This window comes from Apostichopus japonicus, chromosome 15 (genome assembly GCF_037975245.1).
Source record: "Apostichopus japonicus isolate 1M-3 chromosome 15, ASM3797524v1, whole genome shotgun sequence".
In the NCBI taxonomy this organism is placed as follows: domain Eukaryota; kingdom Metazoa; phylum Echinodermata; class Holothuroidea; order Aspidochirotida; family Stichopodidae; genus Apostichopus; species Apostichopus japonicus.
This window is the reverse complement of record NC_092575.1, coordinates 19122871-19150252: the sequence shown is the minus strand read 5'-3', so window position 1 is coordinate 19150252 and position 27382 is coordinate 19122871. Positions and strand designations below refer to the sequence as shown.

Here is a 27382-nt window from a genome sequence, read left to right as displayed (position 1 = left end):
CAGAAATGAGTTCAGCTTGGCAAGTCTGATGAATATTTATAATTACATCACATGACTAATCACATGAGTAGACATCCGAATGGCTTCGAAAGTTTGGCCAAATTGGAGGTAATAATTTCATGGTTCTTTCTGACTTTCGAATTATTTTAACGATTCATCCCATTGATATTTATTCCTCCACTTCTCTGATGCATTTTTGGCATTTTTAACTACACATTTGACATTGATTTCTTTCGATAGACTTCTGTATTCATTCTAACCCATAAAAAATGCGTTGGTAGCGGTTACGCGAAAGCGGAACGGAGTTCGATCGTCGAATAGGTATACTAGAAATAGTGTAGTATATTAGGGAGGAAGCCGATGTACTTTAAGCCTATGTTTATAACCTAGATTTTAATTCCGAAGAGTCAAGTTATACAAACTACAAAGTCTTGGTCACCTTTTCGGTCAAAGTCGAATATGAAAGGAATAAAGACCTAGTATATATTGTACAGTACATATACTATAGCCTAACATCTTTGCTACAAAACAAAAACAAAAATGCTGCTAATAATACTACTTGAACGGGGGAATTCCACGAGACCGAAGGTCCGCAAGACAAAACGTCCGAGAAACCAAATTTCCGCAAACACATGGTCCGAGAGACCAATGGTCTATGCATGTTCCATCCATAGTCATAACTAGACTTTTTCATTAGAGGAGCTTCAGAGCGGGTCAAAGAGATTGACAAGGGGGAAATATTGTTTAAAATAGGGTATCGCTTTATCAAATTACTAAGTTATATTGTATTCTAATATTTCATTTAGGGCAGCAGGGGACGAGGAAGGGGGGAGGAGCGAGACTTTGAGAGCGGGGGCTTTTGCCCTGCAACCCCCTCTGGTTATGCCACTGGTGGAGGTGTAGTATCAATGCAAGCCATCCCAGCCCCTTTGCCTATAAGTCACTGGTATCCACTATGAAAAGAAATGGCTGTGAATTCTTTTTAATTACGCACTTTATCAACGTAGTATTACCTCGGTCTCGAAGACCTTCGGTGTCACAGACCTTTTTTAATTTCAGTCTCGCAGACCTTCGATCTTGCGGACCTTCGGTCTCGTGGGCTGTAACGACTTGAATAACAAACAGAAATCTTCCAGGGGCAAACAAAAAATTCAGGTTGACCAACATGAAGTTTGGGACGATGCAAAAGTGTAAAAGTCAATATCTCATGACATTGCCAAAAAGGGAAATTTAGCACTTCAAATTCACCCAACAATGATATTTCTCCCAGAGAGCAAAAATCGTTAATGAACTGCTCATGTTCTGCATATAAAAAGCCTGTTTATTGTAGGATAAATATAAATATGTAAATGATACATGATGTAAGTGTTACATGGTTATTCCTATCATCACATCTCTCCTTTATCTTGCCATCCTTTGTTTTGTCTAATTTTGCTTTGTTTTTTTCTCTACATAATTTAGATCTCTGTCCATCTGTTTGTTTTTTAAATGTGTCCTTAGTCTGTTTTTATTTCTATTATTCTATAACTTTTATCAATTTTTCAAAACACAGAATATTGAAAAGCATTAAAAAAAAAGTTGATGTATTTTTGGCACTGGAATTTCTTTTATGCATTCCACCAAAAATTAGTGAAATTTACAGAATCAGATAACATTTCACATTTCAAAATCCAAAAATACCCAACTCAATGTAAGACTATACTCACTACATGCTCAACATTTCTTCACAGCAACAATTTGAATAGACCAACAACAAACAACAGTGGTTCGTGGTGGATTTTTGTCATATTTGGTACTATAAAGTTAATTGAGAACAGTGATGCTGTTTGCTACTGTTTTCTGTCATACTGCATATTTTCTCAGTATGTATATCAATATGAAACTTTCTGAGCAAAATTTTCAGCTTTTCCAATAACTTGATCTAGATAGCTATTTTCTTGTCTTCCCCAGTTTCTCAAGGACATTTTTCATATATGATCATGAAATTGTTAAAAGGGAAGAAGATGACCCAAAACTTGCTTTGGTGTACTTCTACCCTGAATCACCACATGTAAGTAAATTCATAACCATGTTTCAGCTGTAAATATATTATATTTATAAACATACATTGTGGATACATATCTGATGACAACATTGTAATGATTTTGGCAAGCAATATAGTTGCATTTTGTAATTTGAATGTGCCAAAATCTGGTGCACAGTACTTGATCCTTAGAATGAAAGAGAAGGCACCTGAACATATAACTGTGAGTTTATTCTGTTGAAGTTGTATGATAAAATTAGACATTACATGTTTGAAGTGGAAAATTCAAACTTTTCCATCTAACTTGCGGGACACAAAACTTCTTTTACTTGATGTAACTGTCAATAACTCACTATTTACTAGCAGTTAATTTGCATTAGGCTTTTAGATATCTCATTTAGATTGAGGGGGAATCCACTTACATTTTAAGCAAAATTGAACATGGTAAAATCGCCCCAAAACATTTTCATATACCTGTAATCAATACACTCAAATATATTCAGAAGGGTTAATTAAATATCGTAAACTGTGCCTTGGTGAGATCCGATGCTCTGCATGTGGCAGTAGAAATAAAAATAGAGTAGTGATGATTTTTGAGTATTTTCTAGCATATTTGGACCGGGGAGACATATACCAATGACCTATGATATGACTTAATTGTTCAGAGATGCTACCATGTAACTCAACTCAAAAGAGATCTATTCTCAAAGCTAGTGTTGAATGAAAACTACAGCAGTTCAATGATAGTAATGCATGTTCATCTTATCTTTCATAGTATTGTTCCTTCTCTGCAGATTGCTACTTTCTTAACTCCTGAGTACGCCTCTAAAATGAAATTAATCTTACTCTTTGCATTGTCATGTATCAGTTTTTATGATCGTTGGATGGAGGTTATGATCAGTTTTCAAATACTTTTAGTAGCTCATTTAATCCCATTTGTATTCTCAATTAGTGCAGTGTGCTTTTAAAAAGTTTTCCATTTCTTATCCTGTCAATGTGGTAAAACTTACCTCTCGCTTAGAGTGATAGTCATTCTTATTGGAGGTCTGTTGAATCTGATCTTATCTTCTCCTCCTGACAGGTCTCTGAGGATGCCCAGTGTCTATTCAGTGGACAGGTTATGGCCATGGTCAGTTTCATGCAAAACTTAGTGGCCAGCAAACCACAATTATACTGTCTAAAAAAAATGAAGATTGCCACAATGCATGAAGGTCGCTTTACTATGGTGAGCGTTCTCTTTGCCTAAGTTACAAACACCAGGTATTTGGAAGTTGAAAAGTGAAAATAAAAACTTCACCCACAGAGAGCTTCCTTTTTCTGGAAAGCTTCATTGGAAATTTCATGAAGTTCAAGTTAAACTGAAATTCACAGACTAGAGCTGGCAGGCAGAGTACATTTTCTAGATTTGTGCAGAATACTGCCTCAAAGTTAACTTGTGTGAATCTGGAGAGGAGTCATGATTTTCATTTGCTCATACATAGTTGTAACAAAAATATGACATTCAGTAGATAATAAAAATCTTAAATGAAGAAAATAACATCTAAACCAAACGTTAAAAATTAGTCTATATTTGAAGGTGCTTGGTTGCAAGAAAGTTACCCAAAAATCACAACCAGCTAGCTCTGCCTTAAGCAATGTGGGTTACGGTTGTTAAAGTGGTTAAAAAAGCAAGAGAGTAAATATTAGTAGAAGGGTTTGTTTCCATGAAGCATAAATCACACCCTGTTACTCTATTGCATTGGTCACTTTGTGTTTTTCTTCTGTGTTTGTTAAATACACCACCTGGTTGCTATGTAAGTGATGTAATGTTGAAATATGGAGGGAGGAGGGTGAAGAGGCCATCTATGAGTGCAGTAGGGTCACTTCTAGGTGCATTCTGCAAGCAGATGATGTTGCACATGGAATTGTTCACATAGTTGTGGGTCAGATATATTCTTGTAATGTTTTTACATCAGCCTTTCCTTTCATGTCTTGTCATATCAAAGAGTCACATTTATTATTATTTTACCATTTCTCTGTCTAGGCTCTGGCAAGCAGTTTCAATACACCAGATGCTATAGCTCTACAGAAATTAAGAAATTTATGCAACCTTTTTAAGTTTTTTCAAGGATCAGTTCAAAGAATTATGCAGGTTAGTAAAAACAAAAAGAAGTCTTTCCATTCAAATCTTTCCTCTTACTCTCCTTGGCTCCAAATTAAAGTTTGAATCCAAACAGATTGGGGGTTGGGGGGGGGGAGGATTCTTCATAATCGTTAGTTTCCCTCTTAACACATGATGCAATAACTTCCAATAATATGGAAAAACCTTCCTCTTGCTTCTAATATTCTTTTGCAGCTTACATGAATTCATAAATTTTGTTTACTCTAATGTAAGAACAATGAAAGGAATTTGTCAATTAGTGCAATGTTATTCCTTGCCTTAAGCTATGTTACGTATTAAATGCTTTCCAGGGATAGGTTTGAATGGGATGGGATGGGATGGTTGAAAAAGAGAATTACTATGTTGTTCACCACAAGACATTTTTACTCAGAAAATGCGGATCAGAACTTTATACTCAACAGTATGTTGTGCTATATGGGAAGCCCCAGTTTATTTCAGTATAGTGTAGTGTACCCTTACATCACTTTGATGCATATATATTTTACAGTTCATGGCAAAGTATCGAAACTGAAATGTTTGCAAGCAGTATGAAGCATTATTGTACTGAGTACTGATTACTGTACATGCTTGACTTAATCAGTATGCTTTTAATCAAATCCTTTTAACATTAGTCATCATAAGTTTATACTCGCTCGAAAGATATTTTACATTGGTCTGCTGTAATATTTGCAAACAAACCAGGAAACTAACTTTCGTTTTTGTTTTGCTTTTAAATAAACATGTTCATTGAATGATTTAAATTCGTACAGGTATTTGATTCGTCTATTAAAAAGTCAATGAAAGCAACTAATTAATGCAACTCATTAGTAAGGTAATGCTGTATTCAGGTGTTTCACATGTCTATATGGTAACATAACTGTATTTGAAATAGGAAAACAGAGAGTCACTAAAAGCACAACATCGGTCAGATTTCCTTCAAAACTATTAGGAAGTTATAAAACTAAGTTGTAAGGTTTTCATTTTCTTGTATCAAGGCTAAGGCCTTCTCACATGACTTGCAACAGTTAACACTTGGGTCACTGCTAACCCACACACCCAAGGCATGTTAACACTTGGGTCACTGCTAACCCACAAACCCAAGGCATGTTAACACTTGGGTCACTGCTAACCCATGCACCCAAGGCATGTTAACAGCTGGGTCACTGCTAACCCACACACCCAAGGCATGTTAACACCTGGGTCACTGTAAACCCACACACCCAAGGCATGTTAACACCTGGGTCACTGCATAACCACACACTCAAGGCATGCGCAATCCAAATTTGTCGCTTCCATGCTCTAGGCCTAATTCTCACACAATGACCAACAATTATCACTGGTATCTGTCACACCCACACTTAAATGTTAGCATCTCTGTTGTATTTTGTAAGGAATTACTTAACCCACGCCCGTTTGGTAAGATCATTTAATCAACTATTTTCTTACATAAAAAAATGTAATCCTCTGTTTCTTTAGGAACATTCCGGGAACCATGATGCATTTGTCGATCACGTCGGTAAAGTGATGCCGTTCTTTCTGTCGTTTGCCCGTTACCATGACAATAAAGTAAGGGAAACTTTCCAAGACATTCCAATGGTACTACTACCAAAGGTAAGTGCGTAGAAATATTTTTATATGAATATTCTCTTGGAGCATTTTTTGGAAAGGGATGGTAGATGGTTTATGTTCTGTGACTTCCCCTGATTATATTTATCTACTGAAGAATAACATACGGCAGCTTAAAAGTGCCATCAAGATAAAGTAACCTAACCCTAATGAGTTTGACATTTTCCCAAAAATTGTTGAATTGGAAAAAAGTTGACAATTTAATATTCTGCTTAAAATTTTTGAAAATTACAGAAATAAAATATTCATCATTTTCCCGGGGTATTTTTATGGACAAGATATTATCTTGCTATCTGGACAATTTTCTGAAAAATATCTTATTTAATAACTTATTTGGAGGGAAAATATTTATATAAGGCACTTTTTAGCTGCCATGATAACACAGTCTATTAGTCATCTTCTTCAAACAAATCCACTGCATAGTATATATTTGGTCATCTCACTTACATTTCCATATATTTGCATCATGATCTTGGGAATGTCCTTGTTTCAATCCGTAATGAACGCCTGAATAAACTCTGAATTAATTGACTTTCTTGCAGGTCCATGATTCAATCATTAAATTTGTTTTCCTCCCTCTTTTTTCAGAAATCACATCTAGTCTACCTCAAGGCATCTCACCTTCTACAATGGCTTAAGAGAAGACCAAGCCTGCTGGCAGGGTGTATCATCTACAAACACAAGTAACAGATATTTTTGGTTTTAAATTTGTACTTAAGGGGACACGAACCCAACCCGTAATCTCTAGCTTATATGATAAAGAACAATACCAGCCAACCAGCGGAGAAAAAGCTTGCTCTGGTTTTTGAGATATCCTTATATAAAAGTCTTTTCTGGGGAGTGTCATTTTGTAAATCTGTGATGTCATAGATCCACTAGGACCGAGGAACCTTTTAGCTTCTCCTTGTTTTTCTTTTCATATTTTCAAGGTCAAATAATGTCCAATAATGTAAGATAATGTCCAATAATGTAAGAGATGTCCAATGTGTCCAGTGTCCAATAATGTAAGAGACTGACTTCGGTCAGCTTGCAGCTTTGATAAGCCGATGAGGCTTCTTTGTGAGTTCCTGCTTGCAGGAGGATCTAAAATACGTACAAAATGCTAACAGTGTGGACATTGAAATGAATGCCTCCCATTTTGTTGAGCCAACATAATTTACAACACCCATCTCCATTACAGAAAAGAAACATAATAATAAATAAACAAAAGCAATAAGACATTGAATCACTGTGTGGTTGGATGATGTCATATTTAGACTTGATCAAGTCTTCAGCGTTGTGTGTGAAGGAAACATATTCCCTGATTCACAGGCTGAGAGAAAATTACATTTTGAAACTTACCGCAAGCCTCTCCCAAATATTTAAACAGTATAAGCATAGTTGTTATTCAACAGATTCACTTCGTCCACTTTGTGAAGTGCTCTTTTGTAATTGTTTAGGTTATTTGTGATGAATATGAAAAAACCAGGAAAATTGACTTTTATTAGAGACTTATTGCAGAGTAGTGTGCACTCAACTCACCCCTGCTATGTATTAGTGTTGTTGTAAACTCTATTAGCGTACTGTGCACTCAACTCACCCCTGCTATGTATTAGTGTTGTTGTAAACTCTATTAGCGTACTGTGCACTCAACTCACCCCTTCTATTTATTAGTTTTGTTGTAAACTCTATTAGAGTACTGTGCACTCAACTCACCCCTTCTATTTATTAGTTTTGTTGTAAACTCTATAAGAGTACTGTGCTCTCAACTCACCCGTTTTATTTATTAGTTTTGTTGTCAACTCTTTCAGAGTACTGTGCACTCAACTCACCCCTTCTATTTATTAGTTTTGTTGTAAACTCTTTCAGAGTACTGTGCACTCAACTCACCTGTTCTATTTATTAGTTTTGTTGTCAACTCTTTCAGAGTACTGTGCACTCAACTCACCCCTTCTATTTATTACTTTTGTTGTAAACTCTATTATAGTACTGTGCACTCAACTCACCCCTTCTATTTATTAGTTTTGTTGTAAACTCTATTAGAGTACTGTGCACTCAACTCACCCCTTCTATTTATTAGTTTTGTTGTAAACTCTATTAGAGTACTGTGCACTCAACTCACCCCTTCTATTTATTAGTTTTGTTGTAAACTCTATTAGAGTACTGTGCACTCAACTCACCCCTTCTATTTATTAGTTTTGTTGTAAACTCTATAAGAGTACTGTGCTCTCAACTCACCCGTTTTATTTATTAGTTTTGTTGTCAACTCTTTCAGAGTACTGTGCACTCAACTCACCCCTTCTATTTATTAGTTTTGTTGTAAACTCTTTCAGAGTACTGTGCACTCAACTCACCTGTTCTATTTATTAGTTTTGTTGTCAACTCTTTCAGAGTACTGTGCACTCAACTCACCCCTTCTATTTATTACTTTTGTTGTAAACTCTATTATAGTACTGTGCACTCAACTCACCCCTTCTATTTATTAGTTTTATTGTAAACTTTCTATTTCTATAATTGATGTTTTCCTGTTAACTCCTTTGCAGAGTACTTTGTACTCAGCTGACATCATCGATTACAAGGTTCCTTCTGACGGTCAAGTCCAAACATCAAGTAAGTTTACAAGATAACTTTATACTAAAGTTGACAATGATGTTAACTGTTGGGTTTGGGGGCCTTAACTAATGGGTAAACTTGTCTTAAGTATTTCAAACTCATTCTTTTAATTTCCAAGCAACAACTCCCCACTAAACAATGTAATCCAATACTACAGTACTTGTTTCTAACATTTTATAATTATTGGAATGTTGACCGTAGGTGTAACTATGCCCATCATGACAATCTCTTATCTGCTGCGAGTTAAAAATGCATACTTGGGTTGATCAACATAGTCATAGCATAGTTATATGTAAACTAATGTATACTATGCAGTCATAGCATAGTTATATGTAAACTAATGTATACTATGTCATAGCATAGTTATATGTAAACTAATGTATACTATACAGTCATAGCATAGTTACATGTAAACTAATGTATACTATACTATGATTTATCTACTGTATGATCCATCAATTGTACAAGTCTACTGTACGATTCTACTGTATGATCCATCTACTGTATGATCCATCTACTGTATGCCACTTTACATGAGCATTTTGGTTTAAATGGCAGTGTTACCTGCTGCCCGTCAAACCATGTAAGTAGTTCGATTGGATCATGCTGCACCTTAATTTGTATTTCTGTCTGCTGCATAACTAGTATATACATAGCTTCTGTTCTCTTCCCACACAGTGTAGCAGAAAAGCCAAGGAGGGGGGTGGGGGTTGTTGGGGGGGGTTAAAGGCAGTGTTTTTGTAATGAACATTGCTGCTGGGCTTCAGTTGGGTAATGATTATGCTTAATGAGCATAAATCTCTGCTTGTATCATCATTCTTGTCATTAAACCACTTTACTTGCGTGCTTCACTGAGTTACACATAAGCATCCGTTATAAACAGAAAGTACATTACTTCCTTCATAGAAATGTTGTTGTAAACATTGCAGCTAATAACCTGGAACGACAAGGCTGAAAGCATCTACCTGTGTTTTTATGTCTATTATGGTATTCCTTTTCCAATGTTGTTGTAAACATTGCAGCTAATTACCTTGAATGACAAGGCTAAAAGCATCTACCTGTGTTTTCATGTCTATTATTATATTCCATTTCCAATGTTGTTCGAAACATTGCAGCTTATAAGGTGCAATGACAAGGCTAATCTACCTGTGTTTTCATGTATAAAATTATTATATTCCATTTCCAATGTTGTTGTAAACATTGCAGCTAATAACCTGGTATGACAAGGCTAAAGCATCTACCTGTGTTTTTATGTCTATTATTGTATTCCATTTCCAACCAGAAATTTAAATGAATGTTTTTTTTTCACAAAGTCAACTAAAACCTTCTCTGGTTTTCTAAGATGCAGTTGCCAGCCATCACAGTGTCCGTACCATTTGAGCTGCCGGTCGGTGTACAGATTTTGGTCGTGTTTCTAAAAGACGAAGATTACTCAGTATTCGGCAAGTCAAAGCAAAGATCAGGTCAAGACAGGAGGATAGAACATAAAGCAGATGTAAAGGAGAAAAGTCCGGAGGAATCAGATCAGGATAATGTCTTGAATCTGGAAAGAAGAGAGGCAAACACATCATCAGTCGAAAGATTTAATAAAAAGAACAGATATGAAAGGAGGCAAAAATCGCAAGTTTCATCTCCCGACCAGGAAGTCCACAAACTAAATGGGCATATCGGAGAACATTCTACCGACTCTAATCTCTCGGATGGGACGAATAGAGAAATGTACAGAGACGAAGACAATCGTCTAGGAATTGACAAAGAAGAAGACTCTCGGGAGGGTGACAGAGAAGGGGAGACGGATGGGAGTAAATTTGAGAGAAGCATAAGAAGTGAAAATGGAGTCGGTTTTTCTGATAGACCTGAAATTTTATCGTCGGAAATGACGAGAGAAAATGGGAAAGATAAAGACACAGTTGAAATAAGAAGTATACTTAAGAGGACTGAAGAGAATAATGATGGCGTTGTCACGGTAATAGACACTCCATCCAGAGAAAATAATAATAGAAAGAGTACATCTAGCGCTGACGATGGTGTAGGTGTCGGTAGCATCAGTGGCAAGGAGGTCGATGGTGGTCTCGAACTTGCTTTGGACGCAGAAGTTGGGAAAGGGGGTCAAGACAGAGAATATGGAGGATCCAAAAGTTCTGCTGTTAGGAGGTTAGATTTGACGTTAAATTCGGAAGATGGGGGTACGACTACCGACGAAGATAGTTCCAAGTGCAATATAGATTCCGAACGAATACCCGACGCGATGGGCGATTCCTCTTCTGAAGAAAAATCAGCGGTAGGCCCATCTCTAGGTGCATCAACTGAAATAATTGAGGAAGGTGAGCAAAATGGTACAAGCAAAGCTGCAGTCGAGATTTTACCAGTCGAAACTGCAACGACTAATTTATCGGAGAGTGATCTGTCAGTGAAGATGCAATCCGATTCCCCGGATGATGTCAGCCTTCCAGGAGAAAGTGGATCACATTTCCGTGATCTTGTCCATTCCGGAGAGGAAAAGTTTGATTCCAACTCTGATGACAATATAGGTGTAAACCGATCTCATAAAGTCGATGAGTACGTAAATATCAGTCTAGAGAAGAGTAAGGAAGATCAGAATGCACATCAGCAGGAATCAATGTTAGAACTGCAAGAGGAGGACACATTCTCGGAGTGGCCTCCGATGGGTCAAAGGTCGATATCCTCGGCCTCGTTCATGTCAAGTCGTAGGACGTCCATGTTCACAGACGATGGCAAATCACGGAGCGGGACCGATGACTCTGAGGACATGTTTGACACCAAAGTACGCAGCACCGGCGTCTCAAGCGAAGCAAAAGTAGGTGGAAACACTGTAGGGATTAAACACTTGTATACAACTTGGAGGAGTGCAAGAGGTAGATTTAATTGGATCCATCCCACACCCACCCCTCTCTAATGTAATTTTTTACCCCCTCCACCCCTCCGAGATGTAATTGAATCCACTCCCACACCCTCCCGTCCCAGGTGTAATTTGTTACACCTTCATCCCTCCCAGATGTATATAATTGGCTCTGCCTCACCACCCTCCACCAGATGTAATTGAATCCATACCCATCCTTCCCAGATGTAATTTGTTAACACCTCCACCCCTCCCAGATGTATCAGGTTCCACCCTTACCCCCTCCTTTATATTAACTGGTTCCATCCCACATTTCTCTCCCAGATGTTATTAGTTCCAACCCCCGCTCCTGCCACCCACTCTGAGATTCAACCTCCACCCATTCTTTTCTTGTTTGATCAGATGTTGTGTGTCAATTTTGCAAAATATCATCAAGAACACTCTCCAAGGACTGCAGCTGTAGGCAAAAGAATAGATCTTTAATAGCCCCACCATATATAATGTTCACAAAACTCTTCTTTAATACCTATATTGTATTTTTAAGCAAGTCATGAACAGCTCTGTTCTGAGAAAGATGTGTAAAATTCAAACTACACACCATTAATCCCTTAACTGCATCATAAGTCAATAAAAGTATTGAGCAAGTTCCAAATTTCTCAGTAATTTTGGTCTGATTTTTTTATTTTTACATCCAGGTTCTTGGTATGGTGGATGTTTCCCTATACATACAGATTCACTCTGAAGACCTCACTGTCATCTTTCTAGCTGAGAACTCTCTACAGAAAGACGAAAAGGAAATCAACAACATTGTAAGAGCCATCACGTTTTCTTCAGACATTTTAACAAACCTGGACAAGATTCTTTTCATTGAATCATTTCAAAGTTTGGCAAAATTGTAGACTTACAGATAACCAGTTCTAAATTTGACATGGCCACTGTAAATCTTAAATGTATACATGTGTATATCAAATATATATTCCAGTGTCTAAGTTGCATAACTTTGCTTCATGATTGAGCATTTATAGCAGTCCTTAGATTTAAATTTTTGTGTCTACCATGCTTCATACATATTAAAGTAGGTTTCTACTGCATTAGAAAGAAGTGCTATCATCAGTGACATAGCCAAAGGGTGCATGGGGAGGGGGGGGGGGAGGGGTGGAGGGGGACAAATCTGCCCACTCACAGAAATTTTCAGGAGAAACATGGGGACGGTCCAAAAATGTGCAAAGCAGGAAAATGAGCATTTATTATTTGATTTGATTTGATTTATTTGTTTTATCACGTGAATATATACATTGTGAAAGGAAGTCTTCTAAAAAGCCTATATTGGCTTAACAAAGTAGAAGACTCCCTGTTGTACTACGATCAGAGAGGTCTCCATGGACTTCAGTGGTGGCGCTATTAAGAACTTACATATAAAGGCTTGTAACTCAGGAACAGAACATGGTATGACAATAGGAATTTCACCCACTGGTGCAATTTTGAATTCTCTCTAAATATCAACTTTAAAATGAACTTGAAAAGGCTATTTAAAATGGGGACAAGTATATGAAACTTCCCCCCCCCCCCCCCGCCCACTTCAAAGGTTGGCTACGCACCTGGCTATCCTCTAACAGGTTTATAGGTTAAAGGTTCTCCCTGGGCTACCATACATTAGCAAAACATTTTCAGTGTTTTAAAATGCAAGGTGTCTTTGCTTGGCTAGTGTACAGGAATATTTTTGATAGCAGTTTAACATGTAATATGAGTCTTTAAATATATGCCATCTTACACTAGTATCATATTTCAAAGTTTATTAACAAAGTATGTTTCTCCTTGGCTACTGTTCATTTGTCTCACTATGTTTGTAAATGGAACAGATATTATTTTGTGCTTCCACTCAGTGGAGCTCAAAATATGGAACATATTTACTTAGAAATTAATCAAAAGGATGGTAAGGTTATAGTTCTTATACTTGATGTTGATTTAACGAGTGAGAATTAAATGTTCTACTGGGCATGGAAATTTACCTTTCAAATCAAATGACTGATAACCTTATTATAAAATTCAAGACATCTGGGCGAATAAATTATAAAAGAAAGTCACTAACAAGGAAACAAAGTATTTTTTTCACGTTTATTGGCCTTGAGTCAAAAGCAGAATGGTCACTGAACCATTTTTGAAGATACAGGAAGGAAATAACTATCTATATTAAAACATGAAACGAAAAATTCTCTTTTTCGAAATAAGTCATGTTTGAAAGCTAAACTGAAACATGATCACGGGACTTTCGTTTGACGTATTTTGGGAATCGAAATACTCGGTAAAAACGAAAGCTGCTACGAGAAAGAAATTCAAACGTGGATAGTGTTACATAAGAATATGGTTTCAGGTTTTGCTTGACTGAACCGATGAAGGCTCAAATTCGGCGTGAACATCATAGCCGTTGCTTGTGTGTTTGTCTACTTTTTTTAAGTAAAGCTCGATCTACCGTAAGAATCTGCCATGAACATCTAGTTAATAGAATGAATTTGGTCAGTACCACTAGCTTAAATGAACAAATTAAAACCTATGTGAGAGGACAGTGTAATCTGTTCCGCAGGGGATTTTCAAATCTTGCAGACTTTTATATGCTATATAGACCACATAGCACAATTCTCCATGAGATTTTATGCCACAAATAGTGACATGGAGGGTGGTTCCCCCCTCCCCCCCCACCTCACCCAATGGATGGGCATGCAGGTACAAACATTAATGTGGCATTGGGAGTGGAAGATTATGGACATGCTGAAATTTGAAATTCATATCATGCACATGAATGGAAAGCCATGTTCTTTATAGGGTGTCTGTTACAGGTCAGGAAGTATTTCTTACCTCAAGGAAATGGACTCTATCAACCATATTCCAACCCCTGGGACAGTGATGTTTTGTTGTCAAAGGTTTGACATATAATGACACTATTCTGTTCTTTTCAGTGGCAAACAATCTGGTCACAGTCGGCTCAACTTGAAAAAGAGCTGAAGCAGAGTGATGAAGTCGTAAAAACGGTAAGTTTGACTGTGGTCTGTGCTGGCGGATTGTCAGTATTAAGCCAAAAAGACAATGATTTGGCAGACAAATGCATTGTTTCTTTAACCGATGAGTCCTTTTCAGTGTGGTTAACTTAACAGTGGAACAGATTCATTAGTGTGGTTACACTGCATTGGCATCCATTGGAACCTATGCAAGTCAAGCTGGCGTGTGTGTTTGCGCGTGGGTGTGGGTGTGCGTATTTGTGTGTCTATCTGATGCCCTAGCTTGTAAACACGCTATCTGAAGAAGGAAATATGTGATTGATGTCATACTTGGTGTATATGTTGGTCATGGTCCGTAGATGATCCCTATTGGTTGTGGTGGAGCTACTGTGAAGTTCATAGAACATCAATATCTCCACAACTGAAGTGTCCAATTTTCTTCAAACTTGGCATGAATATATCAATATACATACCAAACATGCTTCGGTTAATTAATAATTAATGTCAGCCTGTACTGTATAGACATAGCAAAAGTTTTTTTTTTTTTTAATATAGTGTCTCTACATATATAGAGCACATTTTTTCTATATAAATATATATATATATATATATATATATATATATCAACTCACTACAATTTCAATTATATATATATATATACATATATACATGTATATTTGGGGGTTGTGAGGCTTCTGTCCACAGTATCCATAGAAACAGCATGGTTGTTTTATGATATGTAACATTTGATTGAGCCGTTTGCAGTAGTACAGAACCAATTGTACCTCCTTTGGTCCTTGCTTAAATCTGCCTGTGTGAAAGATAGGTTTGCCCTAAATCAGGGGTGGGCAAGGAAGTCAGTCTTTCAGGCCACGGTGAAATTGTCTACATAATCGGTGGGTCATCTGTACCTACTACATGGTCGAACAAAAAGACAGACCATACTGCATCGGCATTGTACATCTCTTACGTTGAAATATCCTATCATATTTAGGCCCTAAAGCTTCACTTTAAATCCCAATGGTGTAAATATTTCTTTCATGCTTTTCCTCACCATAAGTTTATGCTAGCCGCATGGATAGGGATTTGAAAACCTTCTTGCAGGCCACAGCAGATTCGCTCAAGGGGAGTCCAACACGTTGCTCCCCCCCCCCCCACACCCAGAACTTGTACCCTAAATGATCAAAAATTGATTAAATAGAATATCTAATTCTGTTGATGTGTATTAAAGCTTTTGTGACCTTTAAATATTTACACTTCAAGTAATTAAGGTAATTATCATTTAAAAAAATTGTAATTAATTTGCAGCATTAATGTCACCGCAGATGTTTTTAAAGGTCTCTTACCTCCCAGAACAAACACGCCGGTTGCACAACCAATATCAACAACAGGAAACTAACAAGGAAATCAGGATTCAGATCCAGGATTTTAGAAAGGGTGGGGTGTGTCCCTCAGGCTGTTGAAACTGACAATTTCAGACAATGGTGCAATGGTGCTCTCAGAGGGATATTTAGGCTAATGAATTACGTTATAATTAGGTCTACACACACGGTCGTGCTAATAACTTCAGTTGAATTTTTGTGTGGGTTTGAAAAAGGTGGGAGAGGTTGTACATTTCCCCTGGATCCGGGGCTGGAAATCATAAATAAGGTTAGAAGGAGAAAGTAAATTCTGGGGCTAGAGGTTTTAGATTTGGAACTATATTCTCAGTTTTCAAAAGGCACGAAAGCTTACAATTAGTACCGCAATTATAATGCTTTTTTTTTCGTCTTTTTTTTCCCTTTGTGCTGAGTTTTTTGCACATTGAACCTTTTCGTTATTTTTTGAAATTTTTAACATCAGGTCCTCTATTAAATTAGTATGATATTTTTTGTGTTTTGTTTTATTTCTTTTTTTATTGAAGGAATCATCGACAGGTGGTTGTAACAGAATAACATTCAACACATTTGAACATTCTTTGACAAGTAAGTATCTATTATGCAATACTTAGCATGTCATGGGTATCTGAATTTCTCAGATCAATTCATGGAGAGCTTCCATAGTTTGACGCTGTCTAACTATTTTCTTTCCCACACAAGACAGTGTATTTTGTTTAACACCAGTTGCCTATATTTACTGTCTTCTCCATGCCTTTCCTTCATCTTCTCCAACCCTCCCTGTATCCTTCTCCTCCAACCCACCCTATCCCTCTCCTCCAACCCACCCTATCCCTCTCCTCCAACCCACCCTATTCCTCTCCTCCAACCCACCCTATTCCTCTCCTTTGACCTCCTTATCCCTCTCCTCCAACCCACCCTATTCCTCTCCTCCAACCCACCCTATTCCTCTCCTCCAACCCACCCTATCCCTCTCCTCAAAACTCCCTATCCCACTTGTCCAACCCACCCTATCCCTCTACTCAAACCTCCCTATCTATCCCTCTCCTCCAACCCACCCTATTCCTCCCCTCAAACCTCCCTATCCCTCTCCTCCAACCCACTCTATCACTCTCCTCCCCACCCTATTCCTCCCCTCAAACCTCCCTATCCCTCTCGTCCAACCCACTCTATCCCTCTCCTCCAACCTACCCTATCCCTCTCCTCCCAATCACCCTATCACTCTCCTCCCCACCCTATCCCTCTCCTCCAACCCACTCTATCACTCTCCTCCCCACCCTATCCCTCTCCTCCAACCCACTCTATCACTCTCCTCCCCACCCTATCCCTCTCCTCCCAATCACCCTATCCCTCTCCTCCCCACCCTATCCCTCTCCTCCAACTCACTCTATCACTCTCCTCCCCACCCTATCCCTCTCCTCCAACTCACCCTAACCCTCTCCTCCAACTCACCCTATCCCTCTCCTCCAACCTCCATATGCATCTCCCTCCCTCTTTAAAGGCTTGTTGCAGAAGTGGTTTTGCCTTTATCACCTGAAGTTGAACAAATATTGAAAGGGGGAGGAAAGTGTTTGCTACTGTGGGTTCAAAACAAACAAGGAAAGTAGTGCAAGGATTTTAAAAGAAATGTGGTTTATGTAGAAGTAAATCTATCTTTGGAAATCATAAAATGTGTTTGGAAGAAACATGAAAGTACAATAAAAAGTGACCAATAAAAATGCAACATTCATCATGTCTTAAAGCAGCATTTTAGTTTAACCAGATTTCATTTTTCCAATCATAAAAGACTACTTCTTAAAAAAAAATGATTCAATCCTCAATAGTTTGCTGGTTGGTCATTTTTCATAGTAATAAAAGCAACTTAAAAAAAAATTGACTTTTGCTTCACTACATGAAGTGAAACTTGAATATAAAGCAAACTAATGAGCCAAATTGTGCCAGGATTTTTCTACCGACTAACATTGAAATATTTATCAATTTCAACAATTTGCCATTTTTTTTTTTTCGTAGCAAAATTTGAAGCTAGTACTCCCTCTGATGATGGGAGGTTTTTCCAAGGTGCAAGGCTACTACATAATGAATTCAACAAAGATGCTGAACTGAAGAAAGTACATCTTGGGTAAGTTTACAACTTTGAACAAAACTGATTTACAGCTGACTCTCATATAAGCTGTATCCAATATTCTGTGTTAAATAAAACTTCTGGATCAGGAGTGATCTTGATGTAAGATGTAGCCTATGGTACTTAAAAATAAAAAATGTGTTCTTTCTCATAGATGATGTAGTTGTTCGTAACAAATGATGTTGTTCTTAGAAGTAGGAAACAGTTAATAATTTTCTAGCATTTTAAAGGTGTTTTTGTCTGGTCACATAATTATGGTCTTGATCTTAGCTGAAGCTGTAGTTATGGTTAACAAAAGTTCCTCCCCTTGCCTCGCCTCCCCTCCTTCCCCCCTCCTATACCCCTCTCCTGTCCTCTCCTCTCCTCACCTTCCTTCCTGCTTCAGCCGCTCTTGGTTAAGTTTATACCTCTTGCTGCTTGCTGTGGAAATATCAGTAAAGATATCATCTGTTAATTCAGTCCATACAAAACATTGAATGCATACATGCAAACTACACTTTGGGTTCAAATTAAGCATCATATTTCATGGTGTCCTGGTTATTTACAATATAACAAAAACAGTACTTAACCTCCCACTCAAGCATACATCCTATTCTCCTCCGCTTTCCTGTTGCACCTTCTGGCATTTCTATGTTTTCACGCCCGTCTAGAATATTCACCTTCTTGGTGTCAAGCCGTACTCTCGATGTCAAATAGCAATTGGGGTTATATCTTTTATGGAATACAGAAGGTAATTCCCCTTCCCTTTATTGCTGTATTTATTTATAACAGCTATATCATTAATTTATATATATATTAAATCTCTTGCCTTTGTTTTGTGCAATAAACACAGAAATCACACAAAGGTTCAAGATCAAGTAGGCCTCGGCCATTTGTTCAAAATGTAGATTGATCATGTGGGTACTTGAAAAGGAATAATTTCCCAACCTAAATACTGCTTATACAAAAGTAATTAAAAGTTTTTTCTTACATGTTTAATTTTAATGACGAGATCTTATCCTGCAATAACAGTCATCAATAACATTTATATTATTGCGTGTAAACTGCTCTACCTTCATGTTTAGTGTGGATCGGTTCCTTGGCGTTTGGCCCAGAATCATCCGTATAACCTATTTCCTTTCACTCAAGTCACTCGTGATTCTTCTCTGACGCTTCACTCGACAGAATACTTGAATTCAGGTGTGCAGATCCAGGGTGGTGTGGAGGGGTGTACAATACCCCTTCCTCTGCCCCCCCTTTCAACCCCACAACAAGGGAATTCTTAAGATATAGTTCTACTCTCCCCTTCAATCCAGTTTTCACCTACACATTCTTAGCCTACCATGTAGACGAAGATCATTCGAGGGTATATAATGCAGCCGGTTTGCTTTTCCAGCATAATTTCTAGCATAAGTAAAGTTGAAACTGTAACATTTCCAGAGATGGAATCATCTTCAAACTGGCTTGCAACCCGCACCGGATTAGAAGAGCCAGATCAGACCAGGTGGGCGTATGAGATTAGTACTTAGGCCTCTTTCCCATATTTGCCTGGGGCCCCCTAATTGAGCCTGAGCCAGGGGATGCAGCTCCACAAAAAACAAAACTCAACTTTGTGTTGGCCCTGGTAACAGGAATTCATGACAAAGTTGAGAAAATTATCCGAAAAGTTTAAACAACAAGTTTAAGGCACTGAATTTGTTCTGTTTCAGAGCAACATTTCTGTACAATAAGGAGCAGACACAATTGGGTAGCATTTCCAATACCTTCAGAGCAGACTTTTGAGAAATTCACAGATGGAGTCAAAGTTAACTCTGTGCTGCTGTACCACCCACATCATTATTTAACTATTTTGCAAGCTGTGTTCAAGTTTATTTTACTGCAATTTCTCTGTTATGTACTAATCAGAGCAAATAGATATGATTGAGACCTTTAAAGGATTTCTAAATGCCTTTTGCAAAATCGTGAAATAGATTTCCTCTGTAAACATTTATCACATCGAATTGCACTTGACAGAACTCAAATTAAAGATGGCAGACTATACAAACATGTTGTTCAGAATAGCCACCCCCACCCCCCACGCCCCTCTTCCCCTCCCCCACACCCCCTTCCCCTCCTCCCACCTTGCGCCAAAACCCGGCAGGCAAATATATCAGTCTGGCAAATCTGCCCCAAAACCTTGCACTTACCAGGATACAGAATTTACTACTGTATACTGGATTTAAAAAAAGAAAAAAAACTGTTAAATAGCCCAACTGTTTGAAGTAGCCAAATGGTGGTGACTTTGTGGATTTTTTCAGACCAAGGATCGTAAGATTATGTGAGAACATTAAGTGGCTCGGGTAGAATGAATGTTGAGCTACCTTGTGAAAACGAAAAGGCAATGGACTTGCGATCCAAGGATGGCAGGTTCCAGTCCTGCCGAGATCTGTACGTTGTGTTCTCGAGCAAGGCCTTTTATCTCCATTGCCTCCTTTTTTCTTAGGTGTGAAGTGGCCACCTGTGAGGTTAAACTTATTGTAAACATTGTCACATTGGCCAATTTGTGGCTGCAGCTTATTAAATACTGTAGGAAGCCCCCAAAGTGACACGTAGATGTGGTCCGCTATGGTGCTCTAGGGGCCACTGATTGACTTGTGCACACTAGTGTGGGTGTGACAGATTACAATGAGCAGCAGGGGTTTAACTGGACATTGTAAAGTCATGTGACAAGGCCCTTCCTCACCTTGATGCAAGCCTGTAAACCTACAACTTTATCTTCTTTTTTTTATGTAATGATAAAAGAGTTTAAAACTCAACTCAAAGTCCAGCTTTTACAAACTGTTTGTACTCTCTCTCTCTTTCTGTACTGCTACTCACTGCATGCTTCATTTTTTGCCGTATTGATCTGTATGTAATTACGAAACTTATTACTACACTTCAACACTTGTAACTGTCACAGGTATTAATCGAGTCTTCATTTTCATTTTCATTTTTTTTTTTTTTACCAGCCACATAATATATATCAATCAGGAAGTACTTTGTAATAACAAAAAGCATTTCATTTTCCTAACTGACAGATACTTTATTTTCATTTGTGGGGGTGAGTCATCAATTCGACGACAGTTCCTTTCACTTTTCCAGATGGATGTATTTACCCAATTTTGTTTCCTCCTGTTTTGTAATACATTTTACATGAGTTTTTAGATGAAAGTGTACAAATCTTTTTGGTAGATGGAGTGGAACGGGCATTGTGAAAAGAGAGTGGGGTAGGAGGGGTGTCAGTTATCGGGTTGGACAAGAGCTTGGAATACAGACGGAGCAGAAATTCAACTGGTTGGGAAACTGGTCGATCAATCTTTAGACTCGCGTCTCTGCTTCTCCGTCTCTCCCGTGGAACATGAACAAAATGAAGAGCTTAACAAGGATGTTAGTGGGTGGAGGAGGGGAACTCCCAATCTATGACATTAATAGAACAACATATTTAGGTATGACTTAAAAGTTCATAGATTATAAATAAAAGCAAACATTGCACTAAGATTCGAAATGGCAAAAGCTCAAGTTGACAGGAAGTCAAAAGTGGAACATTTTTGTTTGTGTTTGTGTGTGATTTTTGTTTGTTTTTTTTAAGACAAAATTTTTGTAAATATCCTGGTTTGTTTAAAAGTATGTGGATTCTGGGAGCTTGAAGGTAATTACCATTACTTTTCACAAAACTATCGGCCAAGTGTTTTCTTCAAAATTTATACTACAGTTTGTACTACGGGCACAACCAACATTTTTGTTTTTTGGGGGGGGGTGGGTGGAAGAAGTGGGGTACAAGATTTTATATCATTTATGGCAGGGGTCTAAGGAGAAATCTTTGTAAAATGGAGGGCAAAATGATGCTATATTTTGCAACTTTTAAAGACAATGTCAAAGTTTTTTTTTTTGACCGTTTTAGATTGTTCAGCATATTAAATTTGATATATTTATGCACTGTACACTAGGGTTGTTTGTAATATTTCACAAAAGTTGGGGAGGGGGACATTTTATTCTGGGGACAAAGCCACCCCCAGAAGTGTGCCCCTGCAAAATTAGTACTGATTTAGTGATTTATTAAAACAATTTTATGGTAAAAGGTTAGTTTTGATCCGTTGCATATGTGGTGCAAACAGTGAAAAAAAAATACTGAGCCAATTAAAATTTGATGTATTGTGGAATTCTGACTTGATTTATACCTTAAAACATGCCAAATTATCCTTATGGACCATAAGTATGCATATATTACAAGAAAGGATTAAAGTAGGTACAAAAATAGCTCTCTAAATATATGTTTGCACTTTTGATAATATCTGCAAAAGCATATTTGATGAGATTGCAGTCAACGCATTTTACTTTTTTCAGATACCATTCACTGAATATTCCACCTGGTGGATGGCATTAGTCAAGTTTGATGACTTGTGGTAAGTCTAGGATAAAGGTCATAGCCTCACCAGTCACCACACCTTAAAATCTCTTTCTACATCCCTTGTCTCATGAATATTCATCTCCATTGCATTAATTTCAGCCAGTTGGAACAATTTTCTAATGCTAATACCTCTCTAAACTGTACTCCAATATCATGCTCTCGAAGCACTCGTATTGTCAGTACAAACAGTTCCTAACTTTTATCTGATAGAAGCATGATATTCATACTGCTCGTACTGACAATATGAGTGCTCTGAAGCGGGGCATGACACTACAGTATAGAAATAGTTTTCCCAACTGGGTGATTAATTTATAGCAATCTTGTTACAACTCAAACGATCAATAAAGTTTCCAAATCCATCGATACTGGCAAAGAAAATTATATATGTCTATAAATTTCTCTTAATGAGATAGATCTTTAAAGCATTTTTTTGATGGTTGGTGGGTTTCTATTGTGATACCGTAGACTCCCAAGTTTCAATGTCCAAATGGTCATTCACCTTAACCTTCCGTCTGACTTATCCAAAGCAGATAGATTAAAGTTTTGCAGGTTCAGCGATTGGTTAGTTTGTCATCTCCTTTCATGAAATGTATAGGGATATGAGATATTGTACTTCACCCCACACCAGAAATGTGAGGGAGTGGGTGTAAGAGTGAGTGAGTAAAAACAGTGTCGCAAACTCCCCTAGAAGGTAACTCCCATCAAGTGCAAACTTGGTGGGTAGGTGCCTGACCATATAAATTCGTGCCTGCATGATTGATGATGTCAAAGGTCACAACTAGTCAAAGGTAACAAAAAAAACCTAAAAATGGTTTTTAGTCATTTTCTGCCTTACACAGGCATTAATACTACACGATATGTTAGAGAATGATGAGACAAATTTTTAAATGATACAGAGTTAGGTGTTTAGGGTTGGGGTCAAAGGTAAATTGAGTTCAAAGGTAAAATTGGCCTAAAATTGTTCGTAAAAGTTTGTCGCGGACTCCTCCTAGACTGTATAAAGTGCAATCACGTTCAAACTTGGTTGGTTAGGTGCCTGTACATATACAGTATACTTGTGCCTGGTAGATTGGTGATGTCATAGCTCAGAGGTCATATACCCAAAAACGGTTTGTAGCCATTTTTATGCTTGTCAGTATGTTGGAAATAGTCATTAAACCACAAGATATGTTGAGAATAATGGTACAAATTTTAATAATAGTACTCTAATATGTCGTTGTTAAGGGTCGAGGTCAAATGTCAATGTAGGTCCATTCCATCATAGCAGAGATGAGATATGCAACTCCATGGATTGCCATCTAATTAATAATTTTTGTAAATTGGTTGCTAAAACAAAATAGCCAGAATTAAGAAAAAATCCTCCCCGAAATCAATTGGAATCTTCCTGCATTATACATCAGTTTCTATGCAGGCTTTTTGAGAGCAGCACAATAGTTTCTGCTGATAATAAGCAGTAATACAGGGTGAATGGTATCTATACAGAAATCATTTCGAATCTTTGACTGACGTTTGTTAACGGACGTATACCGTATGTTGAAGTTCTCAATATCTGCCGCCAGAATATTGCCAGCGCCTCTTTTGTTCTACAGTACTAGCAGATTGCGAAATCCGTTGGCATCTAGCCAGTGAATAGCCCAGATTTCGAGGCCTGTGCATGTTGTTTTTATGCAATCGCCGCCCTCAAGCCTTTTGTGCTTGAGTGGAGCTTTGTATTGTGTTTAGAAAAGGTGATGTTTCCTGGTTATTGGAAACTCAGCAGTGAAAGAGGAAGTTAAAAACATGATCGATATGTGCAATGTCATCTTTAACACCTGAAACACAAAGTTTTAAACTGACATGGAGTGTTAGCTCAGTGTTAACCCACCACGTGGAGTGTTAGCTCAGTGGTTAACGCCGGTGCCTTTCAATCATAAGGTCCCCTGTTCGAGTCACTCCCAGACTAATGTATGTCGTCCAGTTACAGAGTTGTTGACTATTGACAATTCATAATCATGGACGTTAAATATGAATGTAAGAGACTGACTTCAGTCAGCTTGCGGCTTTGATAAGCCAATGAGGCTTCTTCGCGAGTTCCTGCTTGCAGGAGGATCTAATATACATACATGTATACACCCATACATACACATGTCACACAGAGAAAACCTACCTTGAAGCACAATTAACACTCCACGTTACTAGGATTCCACATAATAAAATGAGTTGTAACTCGTAGTTAATTCCTAGTAGGACTAGCAGATAACTGGACATTTGTCGAGGACAATGAATGTATACCTTAAAAGTCTTCTGCTGAAAATGGGGTTCTTATACCCAATGAACACGTACAATGTCACATGTTTTTTTCTTCTTTTCTTTCAAATATGTCGATCGTGTGATATTTTGGAAAGTCACAGAGACCCAAAGAAAAACTGGACTATTTTTTTTGCCGTCTAGACGATATATTTTCATTTCTAACATGGGATGATCCAGATTAATCAGGATGCGTGGTAACGCCAGGGAGTTAATGGTTGATAATGTTCGTTATTTATTGTGAGTTATCACATGCCTGAACCAAAATAGATCTCTTTCGTTTAGGTTGAGCGATAACTAATTATATGTAAATATTTATCACAAATCTCATTCAGAACTAAACAAAAATACGTAGCTCAATGTCAAAAAACAAATATTTATATATAGCTTTGTAGTCACTATTCATCTTTGTTGCCAAACATTCCAGTAAAATTTCTGTGGATGCAGATTAAGAAAGGCAAGGTGCTTGGTGTCAAATTTGAAAGTCACTAATCTCTATTGTTGTCAGGTATTATTCCAAATATACTGGGGTGTATTTTTTATTGTGGGGGGGGGGGAGGGAGGGTTTGTTTGTTTTTGCCTGTATAAAGCTGTAAAATTGTGCCAGGAGCGTCTTGTGTAATGGAATCAAGAATCATAAGAGGAAGAGAAAAGGGCTGCTTGGTCCAATAGATGGTCAGCTTTGTGTCATTAAAGTCATTGAAGACTCGCTTCAAACCGTGTGCGTCCATCTGAAAAAGTTAACTTTCTGTTGCTTGCAAGTGACGTTTCGTTTGTGTCACTACAAAATGCAGACAGTACTGTACAGTAATGAAACGTGATACCTTTTTATCTTTAGCTGGACCTGAGATGTCCATCGCTGTATTGTTTGTACACTGTGCTGTGGGTATTGACCGCAGCTGTATGTACTGACTGTACACTAGTGTCTAATTACTGATGGTAGCAAGCTGTGTGTGTGTGTATTTTCTGGGATCAATGGTGGTGTCTAACACTTCTGTTACACCTCATTCGAAACTAGGTCAGATTACCGGCATTAGACGTTTCTTTTTGGGTGAGTCTTCACACCCTTTAATTCACACCCTTTAATTTAAGGAAATTGTAAACCTGAATCTACATTAATAGTCAGGCAAAAAGAGTTACCGGTCACTCCAATCGAGGATTGTAAAATAGTTTCGAACATGGGATTCAAATTCAAGTTAAAACAAGTATGTTTATATCACTTTGGAGTGTCGTGCACGCACCCTCTATCTTAAATTGTATACATGCTGAAAAGAAAGTTTAAACTAAGCTTCAACAACATCGCCATGGTGATAGCAGACCTAGAGTAGTCTTTACTTCAAAATGAAATCGTTTTATCTATTTTATTCATTTCAAAGATTAGGGACGATTAAGAATTTGAGAATTGACTCGCTGTTCGGCTTGTTGTCAGTAAAATGTTTGGCAACTTTTGACTGGATACAGTCAGTAACTGCTTTTCTACTGACCGTTGTTTTGCAATCTTGGCTCTGATTGGCTGATATGGTACCATGTGATCATTCCTGACAATCCTTCAGTTTTGAAATAACAGCTTCTAGACTTCATTTTATAGCATGCATAGTTCCCTAGGGAAACTACTTGTTTTGGAGGGGCTTTATATATAAGTCATTATTTGATACTGGGTTACTAAAGTGTGACATGCATGTTCAAAAATGAATTACACAAAGGTATCTATTTGAGTGCTGATTCTGGTTCTCCGGTGAATGTCGAACACAATTAGTCATGTTTAAAGATAATACAGTATTAAGAAAGGTGGATTTGAGGCAAATAAAAAGGACAAGTGATGATGTTAACGTATGTGACTCGGTGTCCTACAGTTGTCTATAAACATAGCCCCTTGTCCATTAAAGTGAAGGGGAATATATATGAGCAATGTCAAATGATATCTTATGACACAAACAAAAAATTGAAGTTCTTATCACATTCCATTGTAAGTTAATGAGGCTGATCATTTAGGACACCATAACATATGTTAACAACTCAACAGGAATTTGGAGTTAAAGAAACTAGCCACTGGCTCAATGACAAATTTCATCAACTAGTTAGATAGAGTACCTTAGAACTACATGGAATGAAGTGTTTCCTAGCATGGAAGTTCTCAGTCTTCTCAATAATTTACATTCAAAGTGCATATTGTTAACGTATGTTATGAAGACACCAAAAAATGAGACACCATCACATACGTTAACAGATGTTCTAAAACCATGTTTTAGACTCATTGGATTATGGAAATAGTTTAATTCTATTTCAAACATGGTGAAATATTAAGTGAGTTGAATATTCTGTGAGAATTCCTGACATGGGCCTAAAATAGATTTTCACAGTTAACGTATGTTATGCAGGCTAGAAATGAGGACACCACACACAAATTGTGACTGATACAGAGGAATTGAACTGCTAGCAGTGAAAGAATTGTTTACTATCAGTGTACAGTATGTGGGGTGTTGATCAGTTAAAAATGTTTTGATATTCAAAACTATCAGTTGATAGTGAAATAATGCCCATTTAACGTACGTTATGTTGAGGACACCGAACAATTTGTACAGTTTAACAACCAATAACAAGTTTTTTTCACATGTATTTTGGAATGAATTTGTCCTCTGAGATGCCATTAGACCTATTCTCAGCATGAGTAGTGAGTTTCTGGGACTTGCAACCCCTTGTACACTACTGTGCAGTGTGTGATTAGGTTATAATCATGAAAAGTTGCCACCAGTTAACGTATGTGATGCAGGAGGACACCAAAAATATGTACGTTAACAAAGATGAAGATCTTTATTTTTCAGCAGTTGATGAGCATGGGTGACTGAAATTTGCAAGTGTAATTGAAGCTCTGCTTTCACTTGAATAGAAAATGCCAAGTCAAGGCATAATAACATGGGAAAAACTAAGAAAAGTGCATCTCAATTACAGCCATTTTCAT

The 27382-nt window shown here is 37.6% G+C and overlaps 1 protein-coding gene across 3 annotated transcripts in view; it reads left to right on the top strand.

Annotated features, from left to right (window-relative positions):
• Positions 1-37: 37 nt before the first annotated feature.
• The window catches only part of LOC139981366 (uncharacterized), a 44141-nt gene continuing 16796 nt past the window's right edge, over positions 38-27382 (top strand). Inside the window, exons 1-12 of one of the 3 annotated variants that reach the window (XM_071993706.1) lie at positions 38-108; positions 1951-2050; positions 3105-3248; positions 4047-4154; positions 5640-5774; positions 6378-6472; positions 8312-8378; positions 9730-11214; positions 11937-12050; positions 14196-14267; positions 16138-16198; positions 17621-17729. In XM_071993706.1, coding sequence (XP_071849807.1) covers positions 80-108; positions 1951-2050; positions 3105-3248; positions 4047-4154; positions 5640-5774; positions 6378-6472; positions 8312-8378; positions 9730-11214; positions 11937-12050; positions 14196-14267; positions 16138-16198; positions 17621-17729 — 2519 coding nt within the window. In that variant the 5' untranslated portion in view covers positions 38-79. Of the gene's footprint in view, positions 109-1950; positions 2051-3104; positions 3249-4046; positions 4155-5639; positions 5775-6377; positions 6473-8311; positions 8379-9723; positions 11215-11936; positions 12051-14195; positions 14268-16137; positions 16199-17620; positions 17730-27382 lie in introns of all 3 variants that reach the window. The other 2 variants (XM_071993705.1, XM_071993707.1) reach the window with 2 other exon arrangements.